Source organism: Symphodus melops, assembly GCF_947650265.1.
Source record: "Symphodus melops genome assembly, chromosome: 2".
NCBI lineage: Eukaryota > Metazoa > Chordata > Actinopteri > Labriformes > Labridae > Symphodus > Symphodus melops.
Window position 1 is genome coordinate 24,862,538 of NC_136692.1, and position 18,469 is coordinate 24,881,006.

At 41.7% G+C, this 18,469-nt stretch overlaps 1 protein-coding gene across 1 annotated transcript; it reads right to left on the reverse strand.

Moving 5' to 3' along the window:
* Positions 1-268: 268 nt before the first annotated feature.
* On the reverse strand, positions 269-16,750 carry wbp1lb (WW domain binding protein 1-like b). Its single transcript, XM_079337910.1, has 4 exons — positions 16,075-16,750; positions 7,182-7,284; positions 5,243-5,404; positions 269-4,163 (listed from the first exon to the last, which is right to left on the reverse strand). The coding sequence occupies exons 1-4, from the start codon at positions 16,159-16,161 to the stop codon at positions 3,325-3,327; spliced, it is 1,191 nt and encodes a 396-aa protein (XP_079194036.1). The 5' UTR covers positions 16,162-16,750; the 3' UTR covers positions 269-3,324.
* Positions 16,751-18,469: the final 1,719 nt, after the last annotated feature.

An 18,469-nucleotide genomic window follows, 5' to 3' on the forward strand; every position in this document is an offset into this window, starting at 1 on the left:
TCTTAATGTCATAAAGCAAAAATCTACAGACAGCCTGTTTGAGCACAAATTTTATGAAAAGTGGAGCAAGTAAAATATGGATGGGATAGACTTTGCTTATAGTCAGGGGGTTTGTCAGACACATTTTTAGTGTTACAAAACCATAAAATGTAAAGTGGATTTTGCATAATTTTGACTTCAAGGATCAATGAAATGATTTATTCTAGTCCTCTTCTCTTCTCAAGTCTAATTAACGTGTGCTCATACGCATTTTAAAACATGAGTCATCTCAAATTTAAAAGGGCATGTTTATTGAACATACATCCATCTCAGTTGTTTTAATAAATGGCTTATGATCAGAACATTCAAAGAATATGTGCAAAACCACCTCACACGCACCTGTGAAGAACAAAAACGTGTCTTTGGCGAGAGGCCCGGATCTTGTTAACAAGTCTTCAACTGTATTGTTAGTCTAACGTACCCTTCACATAACTTCAGGATCATTTTCAAAAGAAGTTACATTTTCTCTTTACAGAAAAAAAAAATAATACCCATAATGAGAGAGAACAATAAATCTGTCCATGACAATAAAGCTAATGATTTCATAAAAAACTATGAAAGCAACCAACTCGTTACAGAATATAATGCACTATTTGGAAATATAAAGTGGTTGTGAAATTTTCTACAGTTTCAATACAATTTTTTTAAAGGATTCAGCTGATATGAAAAATAGCTCATCTTGGTACTACGTGTACCACAATTACACACTGGTACTTTCCAGCTCATGAAAAGAAGTAACATATAAAGCACTTTCGAGTATGTTCAGGCATCGGTTGATAAAATTAGGCATCCTACTGGTAACAAAGAAAGTTCATTGTACTTGTGCTTTTGGGAGACACATTCTTTTCAAAGTGTTTTGGTTGGTGTAAATGAATCGGCTGAAACGCGTGTGCTTTGCAGACATCAACGTGTTCAGAGTGTGTGAAATGGAAAGTCATTACAAAGGCGATACATTAGCCCGACATCGTGACATGTCAAATTGAACAGTTCCAGTTGATAACAGTTACATATTGACAGCAGACATGTTTCATGGCACATTCATCCTCCACATCTGTCTTATTTCGGATTCAAAACATCTGTGCTCATAAAGGCGTTTTAAACTGATAGGACTGAAACCCGTTTCTTTAAGATTGTAATGCGCCGAGCGTTCTTCTTTTTGGTCTGTCATCCATCTGCAGTGCATTGTAGATATTGCTCGTTATATTAAAGCGTGTCCATTACAGAAGACTCACATGCTTCTTTATTTATACCCAAGAACATCTACAAACTTTAACTGTCTTTACTTTCTTTGATTTCTGCTGCTTTGGATTATTCTTACCATTAATGACTTTTTGTTTTAAAAATACAAGGGAGGTAAAATTCCTATATTACAAAAACATGCATGTCTGAAAAGCCTCGCTGTTCACTTACAAACAGCGGTTGTGGTATTTACAACCTTTGTAAGAAACCTTACAGTAGAGTATCCTTTAAAGGAGATCTATTATACTCACTTTTAGCATTAATTATTTCAGTCTGGGACGACTATTGAGGATCGTTGCAAGATGTCAAGCTCAAATCTCTTTATCTGATACTGGTGTCAGTAAAATCTCTCATTTCAGTCCGTCTGAAACAGTTCAGGGAAATTTGAATGAACAAGCTGCCGGGGTGGGCATGTAGCTCTCATTATCGGCAGAACCTGACATCAAGTTCTGGCCAAGTCTCACGAAAGTTGTCATAATGTCTCGTTCAGAGCAGCAGGAAACCACATCAGGAAAATCCACCAACACAATGTATTGAGTTTAAAAAAACAAACAAGAAAAACATTGCTGAGCTTTAGTATGGCCATATGCAGATCAGCATGATAGATCTCCTTCAAATGATGACACTCCAATATGCATACACTGATTTGTTTTCCTCTGAACATATCCTGTCTTCAACTTGATTCATCAGGGTCATCCATTCATTAAATTCTTTGAAGCCTTATTTTTTTTATAAAAGTTAGACAGTCCACTTAACTGCAATCAGCCTTAAATGATTGAGGAGGAAGCTGTTATAAACATTTAATTATTAAATACTGCAAATGCATGGTGATAAATCAATGTGAAAATCCAAAACAAAGACTGTTTTCATACTGTGAAGCTGGTGATGGTGGAAATCGACTGAAGTGACTGACACAAAGTTTGAGGTCTGACGTTGCCCATCCCAGGTGTAATCTCTAGATAGCTTAAGGTTCTTTGCCTGGTTTTGGTACCTGCTTTGACGTGGTCATTCATTTTCACTGATGTGTATCACTGGGGTGGGTTGAGAGGGGGGAGAGAGGAACATACTACAAACATTCATTACATAATTTAGAAACTGATTGTGTACAAAGTGAATCTGTTTCATTCCCTACTGGCAATTCACAGAGGTCCGTTTCTCACAGACGCTGCAACAAAGCCCTAAAGACTGATCATGTACTGCAATTTAAGACTGAATTTAAGAAATTACACATTTTCTCTTTTGATTGTGTAGCTAAAAGATTCTTATACAAACATATTTACATTCTGTGCAAAATAAGAACTGCTGACATGGACATTTATTAATGCACTTATATTTCCCTATCACTAGCGGGGCAGAGAGAGAGAGCAACAGAAACACGAGGCAGGGCGGTTTTTAAATCGCTGAAGAAGCACTTTTAGAAGCATGAGTCGAACGGGACCTTCCACACAGTCTTGTTCTCGTGTCCCTGTACGGAATCCGTTTGCAAAAGCACACTGTGGTATTTCCACATTGCACTCAGTGTGTGCGTGTGTGTTTCTTTTTCTATGTAGTGTCCTGCCAGCAGAGAACAGCTTTACAGAATTTTTGCAAGCACCTGCTGAGGAGAGCTGCATTCAGAGTGTCCCGTCCTGACGTCAAAGCTTTAGCTTTTGTGTAGCGGTAGCTTTTGTTGCATAAAAAGGACGACTGAAGGTGTGTGTGTGTGTGTGTGTGTGTGTAGGTGCGTGCATGTGTGTGCGCAGTGGGCAAAGTCTTAATTGCCACAGGCTGTTGTAGGGCTTGTACTTCCCAAATATAACCCACAATACACAGGTTAAGGCCACCATTAAAGTGTGGAGAGGAGCAGGTATGTCCAACAATCTCAATCATTTAGCTCAGATTTCCTCTTCCCACCCTTGTTTTATTGAAGACACACACTCATTAAAACACTCACTGAGAAAGTATTCTGATGAGACATACTCGCTCAGACCAAAGCAGAAGCCTCTTTGCTTTGAGTCAAGTGCTCTCTCCTTCCCTCTGACACAACATTGTGTGTGTTAGTGTGTGTCAGCCCTGTGGCTCAGTGCTGGTGCTGTTGTGCGGCCCCTCCTGCTCATTGATGGTGTGGAGGAGGAGGCACACCGGAGGGTGGAGCGCGGAGCCGCCTATCAGGTGAGCCGGCTGGGGAGGCGCTGATGGCCCACGTGCGACCCGCCTCTCCAGCCCGCCCAGCACCTGCTCCTCCTCTACGCCGAAGGAGGCTCGATGACCGCAGCTGTCGCAGAAGTCGCCTGCCTCCTCTTCCCCCTCCGCCTCCTCCCCGTCATCTCCCTCGCGTCCCAGCAAGCTCTCCAGCTCCCTCAACTCCTTGCCTTCCTGGCCCGTCCCTCCGGCTCCAGTGAAGCTGTTACTCCCACGTGTTCCACACACACAAACCTCAATCCCAGAGTCCCCCGTGAATCGCCTCCTCCTTCCAACGGGGAGTCGATCTTTGTCCTCAGCGCAACCTTCTGATAGGTCCTTCAGCAGGGGGTCTTTGCAGGTGTCGTCCCCACTTCCACTTATTTTCTCCTGGCTGGTAAATCCCTCCCTGCTGACCCCATCCGACAGTAGAATCCTTCCTGGATCCAGTGCTGTCTGCAGGGGCTTGTTGTCAGGCTTTGGCTGAAAGTTTAAAGTTGGGGGTTGTGGTTCGTCTGTGCTGGGTCTGCAACACAGACCATCAGAGACTGGGGTCACTGCGGTGGACTGGGTGGTTGGAAAATGTCCCTCTTGCTGCTCGGGAGCCTGTGGACTCGAGGCCACTGAGGAGGGGCCTGTGTGTGAGGCACTGTAGGGAGGGGGGGGCGTCGGTGGCCTGTTGACCACCTCTTCATAGTCAGGCAGGAGGTAGTTTGGCAGAAACCCTGGAGAGAAAACGATGGGAGAAAAAACTGTTTGAGTACAACAAAGAGCAAATTTAAGAAACAATTACATGGATTCCTTTTTTTTTTTTCCCTCTCTTTCGACACACATCACCGTCCGACTCCTTAAACTTCAGTGTGACCTTCCTGAACTTACCAGACCACCGGTCAAGCATTCCCAGAGCAGTAGGGGGGAAACTGTGACAAAACAAGTTCATTTCTGGGTCAGATCTGTGCTCGGGGCTGTTGTCAGAGATGGTGTTTCAACACAGGCGAGGGAGCCTGAACCATAAGCTTTGTTTGTCACTGCTTTTAAACGTCTTTTAGAATCAACTGGTCAACAACACCTGACAGATAAAACTCAACACTGCAAGGCCCGGTGACGCTCTAGGTCGGTACACCAGTAAGTCTTTGTCCAGAATAAATGTATTATCAAATTAACTGTGCTGCTTTGTTGTTCCCAGCTTTATGCATTTACTTAAGGTGCGTTCCATTTGATTTTACAAGTTAAAAAATTTCAGAGTTGCTGGTCTGATTCTTCATCAGAAACGTCCCGGTACGTCAACAGTAACGTTTGCGTTTATTAGCATCTCAGTCCTCTGTTCGTGTTATTAAATCAAACACAACGATGGTATCGTGCAGGTTCTCTCTGTTGTCTGGATTTTTTTTTGCACGCAAACTACAACTTGATGTGTTGTTAGCACCAGGTACTAGCTAACAGAACAAAGGTGCTCATGGAGGCGTTCACATGGTTTTGACACGCAGCAGCTCTGGTGTGTCCTTACAGACCGAGCTGACTGATCAGCACGTTTTCACGCTGTGAGACTGAGACAGAGTTAGCGGAAAGATGCTAAAACGCTGAGGACAAGTGCAGCACGGCTTCGAATAAGATGCCAGGATTCACACATTTCTCTGAAGGGATGTTACCCGTAACAACCTGTTCAAACTCAAGAGAGTATCTGGGTCTATTTTCAATCTGAAGGTTTTTACTGAGTGCAGCTATTTTACCTGCACAAATAGACTGATTTATCAAAGAACTGATATAAGAAGCAAACGGCAACAAGCTCAGTTTGAGCGCTTACTGAAGTAGAAGGGCACAGAGGGGTAGTTGTGTGCTTCTCGGTAAGCGATGAGGTTGATCTCGTGTTGCCGTTGCTGCTGCTGCAGTCTGTGCTTTGTGCGGCGATGGTGACAAACGCAGCAGCAGCTCAGGATGAAGATGATCGCCCACACCAGCCAAAACCCTGAAAGTGAACGAGAGAGAAGAACAGCGTTCACCTGAAGAGCACTTACAAAACGCTCAGCTAGCTTGTGGTGATGTAACAAAGAGCCTGCTGCTAACACAAACATGACAACTGCAGATCAAATACTGCCGACATCTGCTCGTAACACAGTAACAAACACATGTGCTGCTTTATAATTGAAAATATAGGACCTCCTGTCTCTATGATAAACTTTCTATCTGTAGAAACTCCATATTTGTCACCATAGTATGACCACACGGGTTAGCGTATTTTAGCTAAACCTGCAGGAAAATAAAGAGCTGACCTGTTTCCTCGTCAGAACTAATGTTCGAATGTTAATGTTGGTATACGTGGACAATTTGCAGACAGTTTAGTTTAGTTTATTTGTTTAGCACACATTCCAAAAAAGAAATCAAAATGGTGCAACAAGGGAACGAAGCCCAACGGACTTGTACAAGAGTTCCACCCCTTTCAATGAACACAATCAATTTATATTTACAAGGCTAACGAATAAACATTTGACAAGTAAGGAGATAAAGTACAAACATAATTAGTGATACATGAAAAAAATAAAAATAAAAAGAATAAAAAGATAAAGGAGACAAAGTACAAAATAATCATAAGTACATTGAAGAACAAGGTAATCATTGTAGATCCAAGAAATAAGGAGAGTTGATTTAAAATATGTCATTTTATACAAAGCTTTCTGATCATAAAGTGTAAGAAAAGTAAAATGTCATAGTTAAAGAACCAGCCGTTTGTCATGAAGGTTTTCTATAAAGCATGTGCACAGTGAGATTAAACTATCTAAAGTTTAGTTAAAAAAAGGCAGAAAAAAACCAAACACCCGACTGTCGTAAAGAAAGGCTGTAAACTTTATGTGTCTCAGCATTCATCAGGACTCCAAGTAATTATTCACAATTTTCTTTGAGAGTCAAAAATGTACTCCACACCTCAGGACGGCTTTGGCTCAGTGGTAGAGTCGGTGGTCTCTTAACCAAAAGGTCGAGGGTTTGATTCCCCAGCTCATGTGTCCTTGGGCAAGACACTTATCGCCGACTTGCTCCTGCTGCTTCGACAGCAGCGTGTGAATGACAATAGTTACTTTCAATGGCCTACTAGCAGAGAGAGAGAGTGTGTGTGTGTGTGTGTGTGTGTGTGTGTGTGTGTGTGTGAGTGTGAGTGTGTGTGTGTGATGGGATGATACATCTGTTGAGATTCTCCACGTGTGGTGCTGCCTGATTTCTACATCGGGGAGGATTTTAAAGCTCCTGTACTGTGAGCCAGGCTTCTTAAAATGCCTCCACTCTACACTCATCTACTGTCGTCAAGAGGCTGACGACACTTTGCCCTCTTACAGGAGTTTAGTTTCAATATGAAACTACAAATCATCAACAGGTCTTAACTATGCAGCCTGATCTAAAACCTACACCTACACACACACACCTACACACACACACCTACACACACACACCTACACACACACACACACACACACCTACACACTAAATGAATAGACCACTTTCAAACTAACACACTCCCACACACACGTCTCTCTGCTGCAGCAGCGTTACTCTGTGAGGGGTTTTCAAAGTTCTGCGGAGGAAACAGGGCAGCCAGGCAGGACAAACTCGGCCCTTTGTGTTCACACATGCAGCTCGTCCTGCATATAATCGAGAGGTTTTTATAGGAGTTGTGTGAAAATGTAAGTGCATAGAGGGAGGTTTAAAAAACGGTTCAAGGACAAAGAAGAGTGGAGGGAAAGCAGGATACTTACACCAGAGCTCATAGTAGTAGCTGCAGCACTGAGACTCCCCGCAGCAGTGTCCCGACTCACAGATGTAGGTCTGGTTGTTCACACCGTCACAGTGCAGAAGACTCTGAAAGAGAGGAACACAGTGAGCTTAAAGTTGAACCAAACTTTCAATGAATTAACCCTGGATCCTCACATTAAATGAACCCCCCCCTCCCTTTTTTTTTCTTGATACAAAGTGCTTGTCAGTGCTTTAAAGTCAGACATTCATTTGAGTAAATACGTTTAAAAGGGCTACTGACATCAACACAAACATTTACTGTTAAGATTCATCGTTTGAGCGGCCTGTGACCAACGACTGTCGGCCTGTGTGGCTGTGATTGAGGTTTTACTGGTCTTCTCCATGATGCACTACATATACAAGACGTATAAACATCAGACCGATGAACACACACAAGCCAGAGCGATTAGTCGACCAGCCCACGTGGCGATAATACTCATTTATTCATCAGTCAAATAGGATTTCATTGGTGTTTTACTGGATTCTACTGGCCGCTCTCTGTCACCAGCAGAGGGCGCTGTATGGTTTACAACAAACATCACTCTTCAGAGTGCCAAGCGGTGATGCACGTACATGCACAGTTAATTCCAGTTTATATCTACGAAGATGATAGGAAGATATATTGGCCGATTTGTCCGTATCAGATTATTTTCCTCCCCAGTATCTTTCCTGCTATCCATGTCCGTATCGGCTCCCAAAATCCTGTACTGGTTGAGGCTCATAAGTCTCCCACTAAAAAAAAAAACCTTTCAGGCATTCTGAGGCGTAAAAACAGAGGAGGAGAAAAGGAGACCCTGAACTGCTGAACAGAAGAATAAAACACTTTCAAAATGACTCAAGTGTTTCTCCTCCTCATGAACCTTTCCACAAATTCTAATGTTTACTTAAAATAAATAAACACTTCTTCGTTTCATCTGATGTGTTTGTTTGTCCTTCTCACAGGTACTGTGAAACACGTGATAGAGGATCACTGCATCGTTACACAACTATTAAATGTCAGCCTCACGTCTTTTCTCATTATTATCGAAAGTGAAAGTAAATCTCAGCGCTGAAGATTGTGACTGATATCAAAGGCGAGATCAGTCCTGCTTCATGACCTTTCTAGGAGCTCATGTTCAGATCAGAACAAGTGGAGCGATGGCTCTTCTTTGTGGTTACTAACACAGCACAGACTTCCACCTTCATCACTGACGTCCTGCCTTTAAATCCATCTGACTCATTGTTGTTGTTGTTGCTCTGTATTTGTATCCGTCTCTTTCAGTTTCTGAAGATGTCTGTCCATCATGAGTCTGGTTCTGTTCTGACTCTTAACTTGTTTTTTTTTCTTGCCACTGTAACTTTGATATAAGTTGCTTCCTGTTGTGCTCATCGTGAAGGCTTCCTGTTGGGTCTTTGTGAATAGTACAAACAAAGAGGAATGGTTAGACCTGCTCTTCTTGTAGAGTGTCTTAAGAGAACGTTTATTATGAACCGCTGCTGTCTACAGGTCTCTTTTAACCAGCACACATGTTTCTCTCTCCTCACAGGTTAGGTACATTATGCTATATAAGTTTTAAGTCTAATGCTAATGCCAACTGCACAGGTTTAACCTTTACTCTTAGTCACATAGGGGCTGATAAATCTTGTTTGGGGGATTATTGTATAGAGAGGGGAGGGAGGACAGCGGGTGTGTATTGTAACCAATGTCTTGTGTCCTGTCTGTCTGTATACTGCTACTGGATGCCCTGAATTTCCCTCGGGATCAATAAAGTATCTATCTATCTATCTATCTATCTATACAAATGAAGACTGATGTGGCGACTTCAAAACAGTGTATAAATATAAATCTGTGGAGTCAGGGCAGCAAATGATTGTTTTCATAAACGCTTCATTCACCGCTGTAATTATCCAAACAAGACCAAAAAAAAAAAAAAAAAAAAAAGTTTCCTCAATTTCACAGAACAAAAAATAAAAGCCAGACTTTTTTCTACCATCACCACAAGATCATCAGTAAATTCAATTTTTCTTACAGATCAACAGAATGTTGCAGCTCTTGATTTGGGTGACATTTCTAATATTTCTACATGTGTCAAAAGAAATGCTCACACAGCAGCTACCTACAAGCCAACATTTATACTTAGCTTTGAGTCTGAAGTAAACAAGTCTGAACCGCATGTGCTGGTAAGCTACTAGAATTTCATGAGTGTTTCATGCCCATATCAAGTGCAAATGTTTGAATGTCAGGCAGCGAGAAAAAAAACCCCACACACACTCACTGGGTTCCCCATCATGTAATACACCGTTTGAACTTCAAAGTTCAGCTGAGGCCTGGACCGGACTCACAAAACATCAGAGGGGCTTTGACAAAACAGTCCCATTAATCCTAAATCAATAAGACACTTATCTCCACTCCACACTGTGTCCTGTTTTTACTGTTAATAAAGTCAACGAGCAGCTGCCTCACCACACATTAACCTGAAACCATCAGAGCCATGAGAGTTGTGAAAGGACACAGATTAGTGAAAAGACAAGGGAGCAGTGTGATCGGTAAGCTTCATGAGAAAGGCAGAGCGAAGTGTTCTCCGTGTTGATTACCAGAGTAGATCCCAGATCGTGAAGCATGATGATGATCTGGAGTTGGAAAAAAAAAAAAAAAAAAAAAAAAAATCTCACAAAAAGTCTCTTCAGCTAATGGCTCATTATCCCACGGAGGACAGAAGTCAAACTGCTCTGAAACAAACTCTCTCGCTCTCCTTGACTCTGTCTCTCTTTCTCTGTCCACACACACTCACACACACTCACACACACACACACACTCCCTCTGCCCACTCTACTCCAGGCCCAACAGTGGACAAGCATTGCTTTACGGAAATTTCCAACCAGCAGCGGACGCTTTGCTCCAAGCTGGGCCGCTGCAGGATAATAAGGCGTATCGAGCGATGAGAGGTGTGTTGAGTGTGAGGGAGGGTGGGCGAGGGGGGGGGGGGGGGGATGGGGACACACACACACACACACACACTCAGCAAGAAGAAAAGCAGTGAGAAAGCCAGAGCGGTAACACAGGAATGATTCGTCGCATGAGATACATCGGATCAGCACAAACCAAACAGCTGACATGAAGTTAAGCAACAACCTCAAACATGACGGATGAATCATTTCTCAACAGCTGCTCTGGGTTTGTTTGGTTTTCATACAGCCTTACATCAAGATACAAGGATTTGTGTTCTCTGTCACACACGCATGATGTTCTGATCGGACACTTTGTCTGACTATTCTCCGCCTTATGCTCCCGACTGGGCAGGCCGAGCTTTTCTTTTGCAACTGGATACAGATAAACATCACGTTTGTTTGCTTTAGGAAAGGTGCTCCATTTAATTCACATGACAACTTATGTAGCTGGGAAAATTGGGTAACAGCATGTCAATCAAAGTGCTGCACCTGAAGATATCTGGGTCATTAAAGATTACGCGGCAGTTCGTATGACTGCTCGTCTTACTTAAAGACAGACAGTGAAGAATCTGGAGCGGCTGGATTCCTGTCTCTCATCCAAAAAGGTGAACTGGAACAAACCTCCTCCTCTCTCATGCTCCTCCACCAGATTAAAGCAGATACGGTTTCTGTCTCAGAAACGTTCGCTCTATTGGATATTAATCAGTCGGTAATGAGAAGCTGTTGAAACAAGCAGACAATGCAAACTGTTCAAAAGTCCCCTGCTGACTATCAGATACTCTCGACAGAGATTAATGACAACACTTCTCAGTCAGACGGGGAGTTGGTCCAGTTGGCACGGACCTGAACAACTGGGCGCTATAAGACCTCGCTGACCCGTTGTTGATCAAACCGACGTGCACCAAAGAAAGCGCTCTTTCATAGCTATCAAGGTTACCTCAGGAACAAAACATGGCAACCTCTCGCCACGGTTCATGCCAGACATTCCCCCTCGCAAACATCTTCCAATGAGGTCCGTTTGACAACATTAGACAGTAAGAACATACTGTGTGTTTATGAGTAAAGGCGGTAAAGAAAACCGTAGTAGTTAAAACTACAACCATCAAGCTGTCACACCAACCTGAGGCGACTGCGCACACACACGCACTTTATTCATGAGGTACTAAAAGAAAGAAAGAAAAAACAAGTTGCTGAACATGAACTAGTTCTTTATGTGAAAGGTAAACTTAGTTCACATTTTAAAATGTTGATCTGTAAACTGTACTTTGAGGGACTTATATTTCTTTTTTTTTTTAAACTCCTTCAGGCCGTCTTGCCTTCGTACGCAGTAAAGCTGAGGAGAGACAGGAAACGTTTGGAGGAGAACGCGGGGGGGAAGACATGCAGCAAAGGGCAACGCTTGGATTTGAACCCACAGCTGCCATGTTTTTTTTTTTTGTTGTTTTTTTTCGCGACTGCCTGACTTGTAAAGCAAGAACGCTTCATGAACATGTAAAGCCATTCATGTACAAGGAGGTAAACGTGCTCGGACTCAGTTAGTCCTGGAGCAGTGTGAAGGGGAGAGAGAGACTGACAGTAAGACAGAAGACGAAGTCAAAACTTAATGATCGAGAAATAACTGAAATAGGAACGATTTGAACCTGTACTTTCCCTCAGACACAAGCACAACACGTTCTTTCTGTATGAACGGTGTGATGGAGGAGGAAGGGGGATCTATTGACGTCATGTGGTTTTGAAGGTTTATGCTACTTTTTTAGCTCAACATCAAAGTAATCTGCAAAAAAGATATTTAATGAATTCAGTGGTACATTAAAATAACAAAACAAGCTGTAGTGTTTGAGACAGCAGCCCTCCAGTCCGAATACTAGACGGCACAATGGAGGGAAAACAGCTGATATAAAGGGAACTAATGAGACATGTTTATCATAACGTTTGACGGAAACGTGACCACTGTGGATGATTGATCTGCAACACATAACATCATACAGCTAACTCTGTGTGTGTGTGTGTGTGTGTGTGTGTGTGTGTGTGTGTGTGTGTGTGTGTGTGAACCTTCTGAAGAGTGAATGCAGTAAGAGCTCAGGGCCATGTGAGGAAACTACAGTCTCACAGTATCAGTGCTAGGGATGGGTACGAGCACTCCCCGCTGACTCCATTATTTGAGTTGCAATTCGTTACTCGCGCACCTGTGCGAGCGCTGCTTTTGTCTCATACAGCGTTATTCTTGAGATCCAGCTTTTATCTTACACTGAAGATACTAGCAAGGAAGACAATGAACGGGATACAAACGTATGACTTTGGCTTTAGTGCACACGAGCTAGATGTCAACAAAAACCATAGGCAACTACAGCAACTCTCAAGGGACAAATCAGACAGAAAGCAAAAGCACAACAAATACAGAACTGTCTGCTACACCTGCGACGTGTCAGTCAAGAAAAGTGATGACAAAACGATGAAGTGAATGTTCAGTGCAAGATTTGTGGCGTTAAAATTACATACCAATGAAATATTAGTTCGATGCTTAAAACACAATTGGAAAAGAGCAGAGAACGAAACAGGCAGTCTCGCGTCACACTATTAGCTAGCCCTGTTAGCACACGTCGTTAGCCTGCTAATAACCAAGACGATAACTGGAGATATACTTCCATTAACTTTTATAGAAGGAGCTTCAGAGAGCTCAGGGTGTTTGTCGAGCTGGAGTACAAGCTACCATCACAGAGAACAACAGGTACGAGGCTGTTCTTTGAGAGTGTTAAGCAACACAGTGTGAAGTACACAGACTACACTGCTGTCACGACATGACGATCGCTTTCTGTTGTTGGCTATTTATTTACATTTATCTTTAAATATTGTTTGTTTATGTCATTTAACAGGAATTTACTGGATGTTTCTGTCATTTTACAGGCATTTAAAGGCATAAAAAATCTATTTATTTATATTTTAAAAATCTTGTGCGAGTACTCGATCATTAGATAATTTGAGCACTCGAGTACTGATATGACAGTAAATTGCCATCCCTAACCAGTGCACCATCAGCTTTAAGCTTTTACATGCAGCGATAACGGACAAACATTATCTCACACCCTTACAGCTCTACCTGAAGGTTTAAAAACAGGCCTGTAAATATGTCAAGTGTCACCTCTCTACGGTTAATTCATACACGAGCACAATGATAAACAGATTAGAGACACATGGAGCCCCATCCACGTCATTAAAGCAGTCACTGGAATTCTCTTTGGCAAGAAAATAAAATTGAAGTTCTGTCCATTAGTTTGTGACCCTTGTACCTTCGTATCTGACGAGGAGTCTTTAAGACAGAGATAGAAATTAAACCTTTAATCCTTACGAGAACCCTCACATGTAGTTCAGCACATTCGCTGCTGATAAAACAGAAAGAGTATCTATGTCCTGCATGATAACAGAGTTTTGACCCGACTTCATCTCAATAAATGTTGTGGAGCAGGATTTTGTTCATAACATCTCAATCTCTGCTCAGTCAAAGAAAAAGCAGTGATGGAGATACGTATGATGTCCTCGTTCTGGATCAAGCCTTCAGTTTAAAGTGAAGTTTGCGTCCGTCTTCAATCAATACGAGCAAAGTTGCAGAGATTGAACGTGGGAAAAATACCCGAAAATATTGTTTGCTGCATGCTACATAGAAGGTAGTGCTGAGCAATTAATCAAGTTTTCAAAGAAGAAACGACCATTAAAACAAGATAATAGAGATTAAACGATTACAAGAGTTGTCTTATTTTGTCCTGCCTGGTAAAAGTGTCGACATAATTGTTAATACATTTTAATAAATGCATGTGATGCAATTGTTGTAAAATCAACGAGTAAACGCGTTTAATAACCGTGATCTTATTATTATTATTATCATCAAACAAAACAATCAGGGTTATGATTTCAGCCAAAATGGAGGAGCCCAAACACAAGGTTTAGTGCTTGTGGCTTCAAATGTTACCAGACGTCAAGCTTCATTTGAAACATTAAAAAAAAAAAAAAAAAAAAAAAACATTAATACATAACTGGAAATAATGAAAAAGCACTGAGTGCTTTCCCTAAAAGGTTTCACTGAACACCCATCTAATCACAATTAACTGATAAATCAATAAATCCTTTTTCTGATCCATATAAATACTTTAAAGGGGGCATATTATGAAGAATCCACTTTTACAGTGTTTTTTACCATGACCATTTATTTGGGTAACTTCAGTTTAACAACCAACAATGTGTGAAATAAATCCATCCAGTCCTTTGTTTGTTGTCTGCATAAGTCATACAACACAGAGAAAATGGTCTGTTTCAAATGTTCTCTTCTTGTGACATCACAGTGGGATTCTAGTTAAAAAAATGTTTTTTAAAAAAAAAAACCTCCCGTTTTCTCCACCCCCAGCCTAGAGCAAAACTTTTGCGAATGTCCGGCATTTTTATTTTCCCTATTGAAGGAGTGACGTCTACTTGGAAAACTCAGGAGTTAATCCCATTTAAAAGAGACACGCCAAAACAGAGCGTTCTGAGAGAGCTGGTTTCTACAGAGTCACAAACCTCCTCTGCTGCTTGATTCATGTTACAATTTAATCAAAACACAGCACAGACGTTTCATTTAGAGCACAGGAGAGTGTTTGAAAAAGGGGGATAATATGTCCTCTTTTAAAGATCATTATCAGGTACTGACAAAATTGTATTACATCAACCTACTCACTCAAATGGTGTCATCAGGTGTAACACAACAATACATAATATTGCAACCACAGCATGTAACCAAAGCATGTCGTTACAGGAAGTTCACACCGAGAATCTGAATACTCCACTTGACAGCTGAAGTGTTTACTGACTGAGAATGGACATTTATCTGAAGAGGCCTTTGAATTCCTGGCTTTGCAGTTGTTTCTGTAATATGACTACTCAAAACTGGAAACAGTAAGTGTTGGAGAAAGAGTTCAACGACTTGACTGTAGGCTGCTTCAAACTGCACTTCAAGAGTTAATAAAAGTGGTGAAGTTAGTTTCTCTTATTCACATACATTTCTTCATGATACTGCTGGCATGCAATCAAACGTGAAATCTCTTTATTTTCCCTTTAAACACAAGTTTCACGAACCTACAGGCGAGACACACAAACCAGCACAATGATACTAAACAGATAAGAGACACATGGGATCCCATCAACATGTGAAAACAAAACTAGATTGTTTTTTTGGGGGGGGGGTTTGGAAATTAAAATAAAACTGAAACCAAATTCTTTCCATTAGTTTGTGACCCTTGTACCCTCATATCTGACGAGGACTCTTAAGAAAGAGATAGATCTTAAACCTTTAATCCTCACCAGACCTCTCACTGCTGACATTTCAGCACTTTCACTGCTGATAAAACCAAGAGGGTATCTCATACATGTCCTGCATGATAACAGAGTTTTGACCTGACTTTCTCTTAATAAATGTTATGACCTTTAGCTGACGTGCTCTGTAGTGGGACCATATTACTGGTGTGTCAACACAGGGATGTCTACTTTAAACGTGATCTTAAAGTAGGATAGATCCATGTACTAGTAAGGGCAAAATATCACAAACTTGTTTTCATGTAAGATGTTAAACTAGTTTCACGTCTCCTGATTTGTTTATACTCATATACCTGAAGATGTCACTTGTGAATAAAATGTCAACCCTTCACCATAAACAAAACAGAGCAAGGCCCTGACTCTGTCATGTAGCTTTAGCTCGGAGCTAGCAGCCGAACTTACTGAGCGTGCTAACATTATCATGTCAGCGTACAAGTCACTGCTTTGCAATAAGTAACAGCAGTCGACAAAACGGTGTTGTAATAACGATAGGTTTGTTCTTTAATGAGCCTTGAGGCGTCTAAGTTTAAAGTTTGCCAACTTAGCTGAGTGACTAGCTCGCTAACAGAGCGAGAGCCTCGACCTTACCCTGTCTGCAGCGGACTCGGTGGGGCTGACAGATCCAACAGCGTGCAAAAACAATCCCATCTTGAGAGCCGGATAAACGCCTCTCATTCCTCCAGAGAGTGGCTACAGCTACGACAAAAACATACGCACGCAAACACAGTTTTTTTCTGAATGTCTTCAACTATATGTCGGCCCCTGTGTGGCTGCTGGGAGGCCGCTGCATGCGCCGCCTCCTCTGCGTCCAGGACATTTCAATAAGGCACGGAGGTGCTGGCGCAACTGGTCTCCGTCGGTGCCACTGGCTGATACAGCTGTTACACAAGCCGCTCCTCCAGCACAGGCACTCCGCCTCAGTTTGCTGGGTGTGGCGTGGTCACCTCGACCCGATCCATGTGCGCAACGTGATGGGCGTTTAGCTGACTTGATGGCTGCTGGGTTGCGGACTGGCCAATGATTGGATGAACCGGGCAAAACTGACAAACGCTGACCAATTAACGATCGGTGCGTCTCAAGTGCATGGCTTTGCTGTCTTCCTGGAGTTTTTCCAGTTTGAGGGAGCTCGTGTGAAAAAAAACAACAGCAGAAATTCATATCCTCCTGGGGGCCATGTTTCTGAAAGAAGCTTCAACAACATTCAAGTCTAACCCTGAGATCTTAGTTTTTGGTTCCAGATCAGCTGATTTGGGTTTGTTAAATCAACTCTGAGTGAGTCCACTGGGTGTTCAGAGTATGATGGTAAAAAAAAAAAAAGCCAAAATAAATGGAGCAAGCAAGAGATCCTCGAACCCTAGAACTATCTTCATGTAGACATATGGCGAATATGAAGAACAAAGTTTTATAAGGAACAAACAGTAACACTGCTGCAGCACAGAGGAGAGAGAGAGAGAGAGAGAGATGAGAAAACAGCTGCTTGCATCAGCGCATAATGATTTATATTATTTATATATTTAATCAGGATTATAATATTGCGGATCCAAACGGTGTCTCTGGATGATTTCTCCGCTAATGAAGAAAACTTGGACAATAGCTTCTCCCCTCTCTCTCTCTCTTTGCGCACCAGGACAAACTGGGCCTGACAATGCTTACATCTTGTACACAGGCCCGTTTTTCTCAGTTATATTATTATTTTTTGATCCAATATTATTTTGATATCATTTGTTAATGTTTCAAAAGAGTCCAAGAAAACATGACGATAACCTATCTAAACATAGGCCCTATTTTCCTGACCTCTGCTTGACCCCCGACTGGGCACATCACAACACCGCTCCTTACCAATAGCTGCTCACTGTGTGCAAGAATGGACAGCTATTTATTACATGTTAAACAAACGTTATTATGTCAAAAAAAACAAAGCCTTAGGGAGCCCAGGGGCGAAAGAGAAGAAGAAAGGAGGAGGAGAAAAGTCAAAAAGAAAGATGTGCCAAAATGGAGGAGCCCAAACACAAGGTTTAGTGCTTGTGGCTTCAAATGTTACCAGACGTCAAGCTTCATTTGAAACATTAAAAAAAAAAAAAAAAAAAAAAACATTAATACATAACTGGAAATAATGAAAAAGCACTGAGTGCTTTCCCTAAAAGGTTTCACTGAACACCCATCTAATCACAATTAACTGATAAATCAATAAATCCTTTTTCTGATCCATATAAATACTTTAAAGGGGGCATATTATGAAGAATCCACTTTTACAGTGTTTTTTACCATGACCATTTATTTGGGTAACTTCAGTTTAACAACCAACAATGTGTGAAATAAATCCATCCAGTCCTTTGTTTGTTGTCTGCATAAGTCATACAACACAGAGAAAATGGTCTGTTTCAAATGTTCTCTTCTTGTGACATCACAGTGGGATTCTAGTTAAAAAAATGTTTTTTAAAAAAAAAACCCTCCCGTTTTCTCCACCCCCAGCCTAGAGCAAAACTTTTGCGAATGTCCGGCATTTTTATTTTCCCAGGGGCGAAAGAGAAGAAGAAAGGAGGAGGAGAAAAGTCAAAAAGAAAGAGGTCATTTGCCTTGGTTATTTATTTAGCAACTTTGCACTCGCAGTTATGCTCGCTTGTTATGGACGGATGATAAGTTATTTTTTACTGCTTTTTCTTCAGGTCAACATATTTCACGTGTTAAGAAATGACCAGTGATAAAAATTAAACGTTTATTCCGTGAAGTATGTCCTATGGTGGATATATTTATTATAAGTGTTATAAGCGTGTGTTACAGCCTCACCAGATGGGATATTCTCATGAGACACGTGAAAACCACTGTAAAGTCTTGGTCAGAGACTAGGTGGGTAATCCGTATCAAAAGTCTTGTGGCAGTAAGATACCAGAATGCTCAAATCAGAGAGGCACTGCTTGAGGTGAGAGAAAGTGCATCAGATTCTGTGGCGAAAGTTAAGGCGCAGCCTTTGGCTGACAAAATT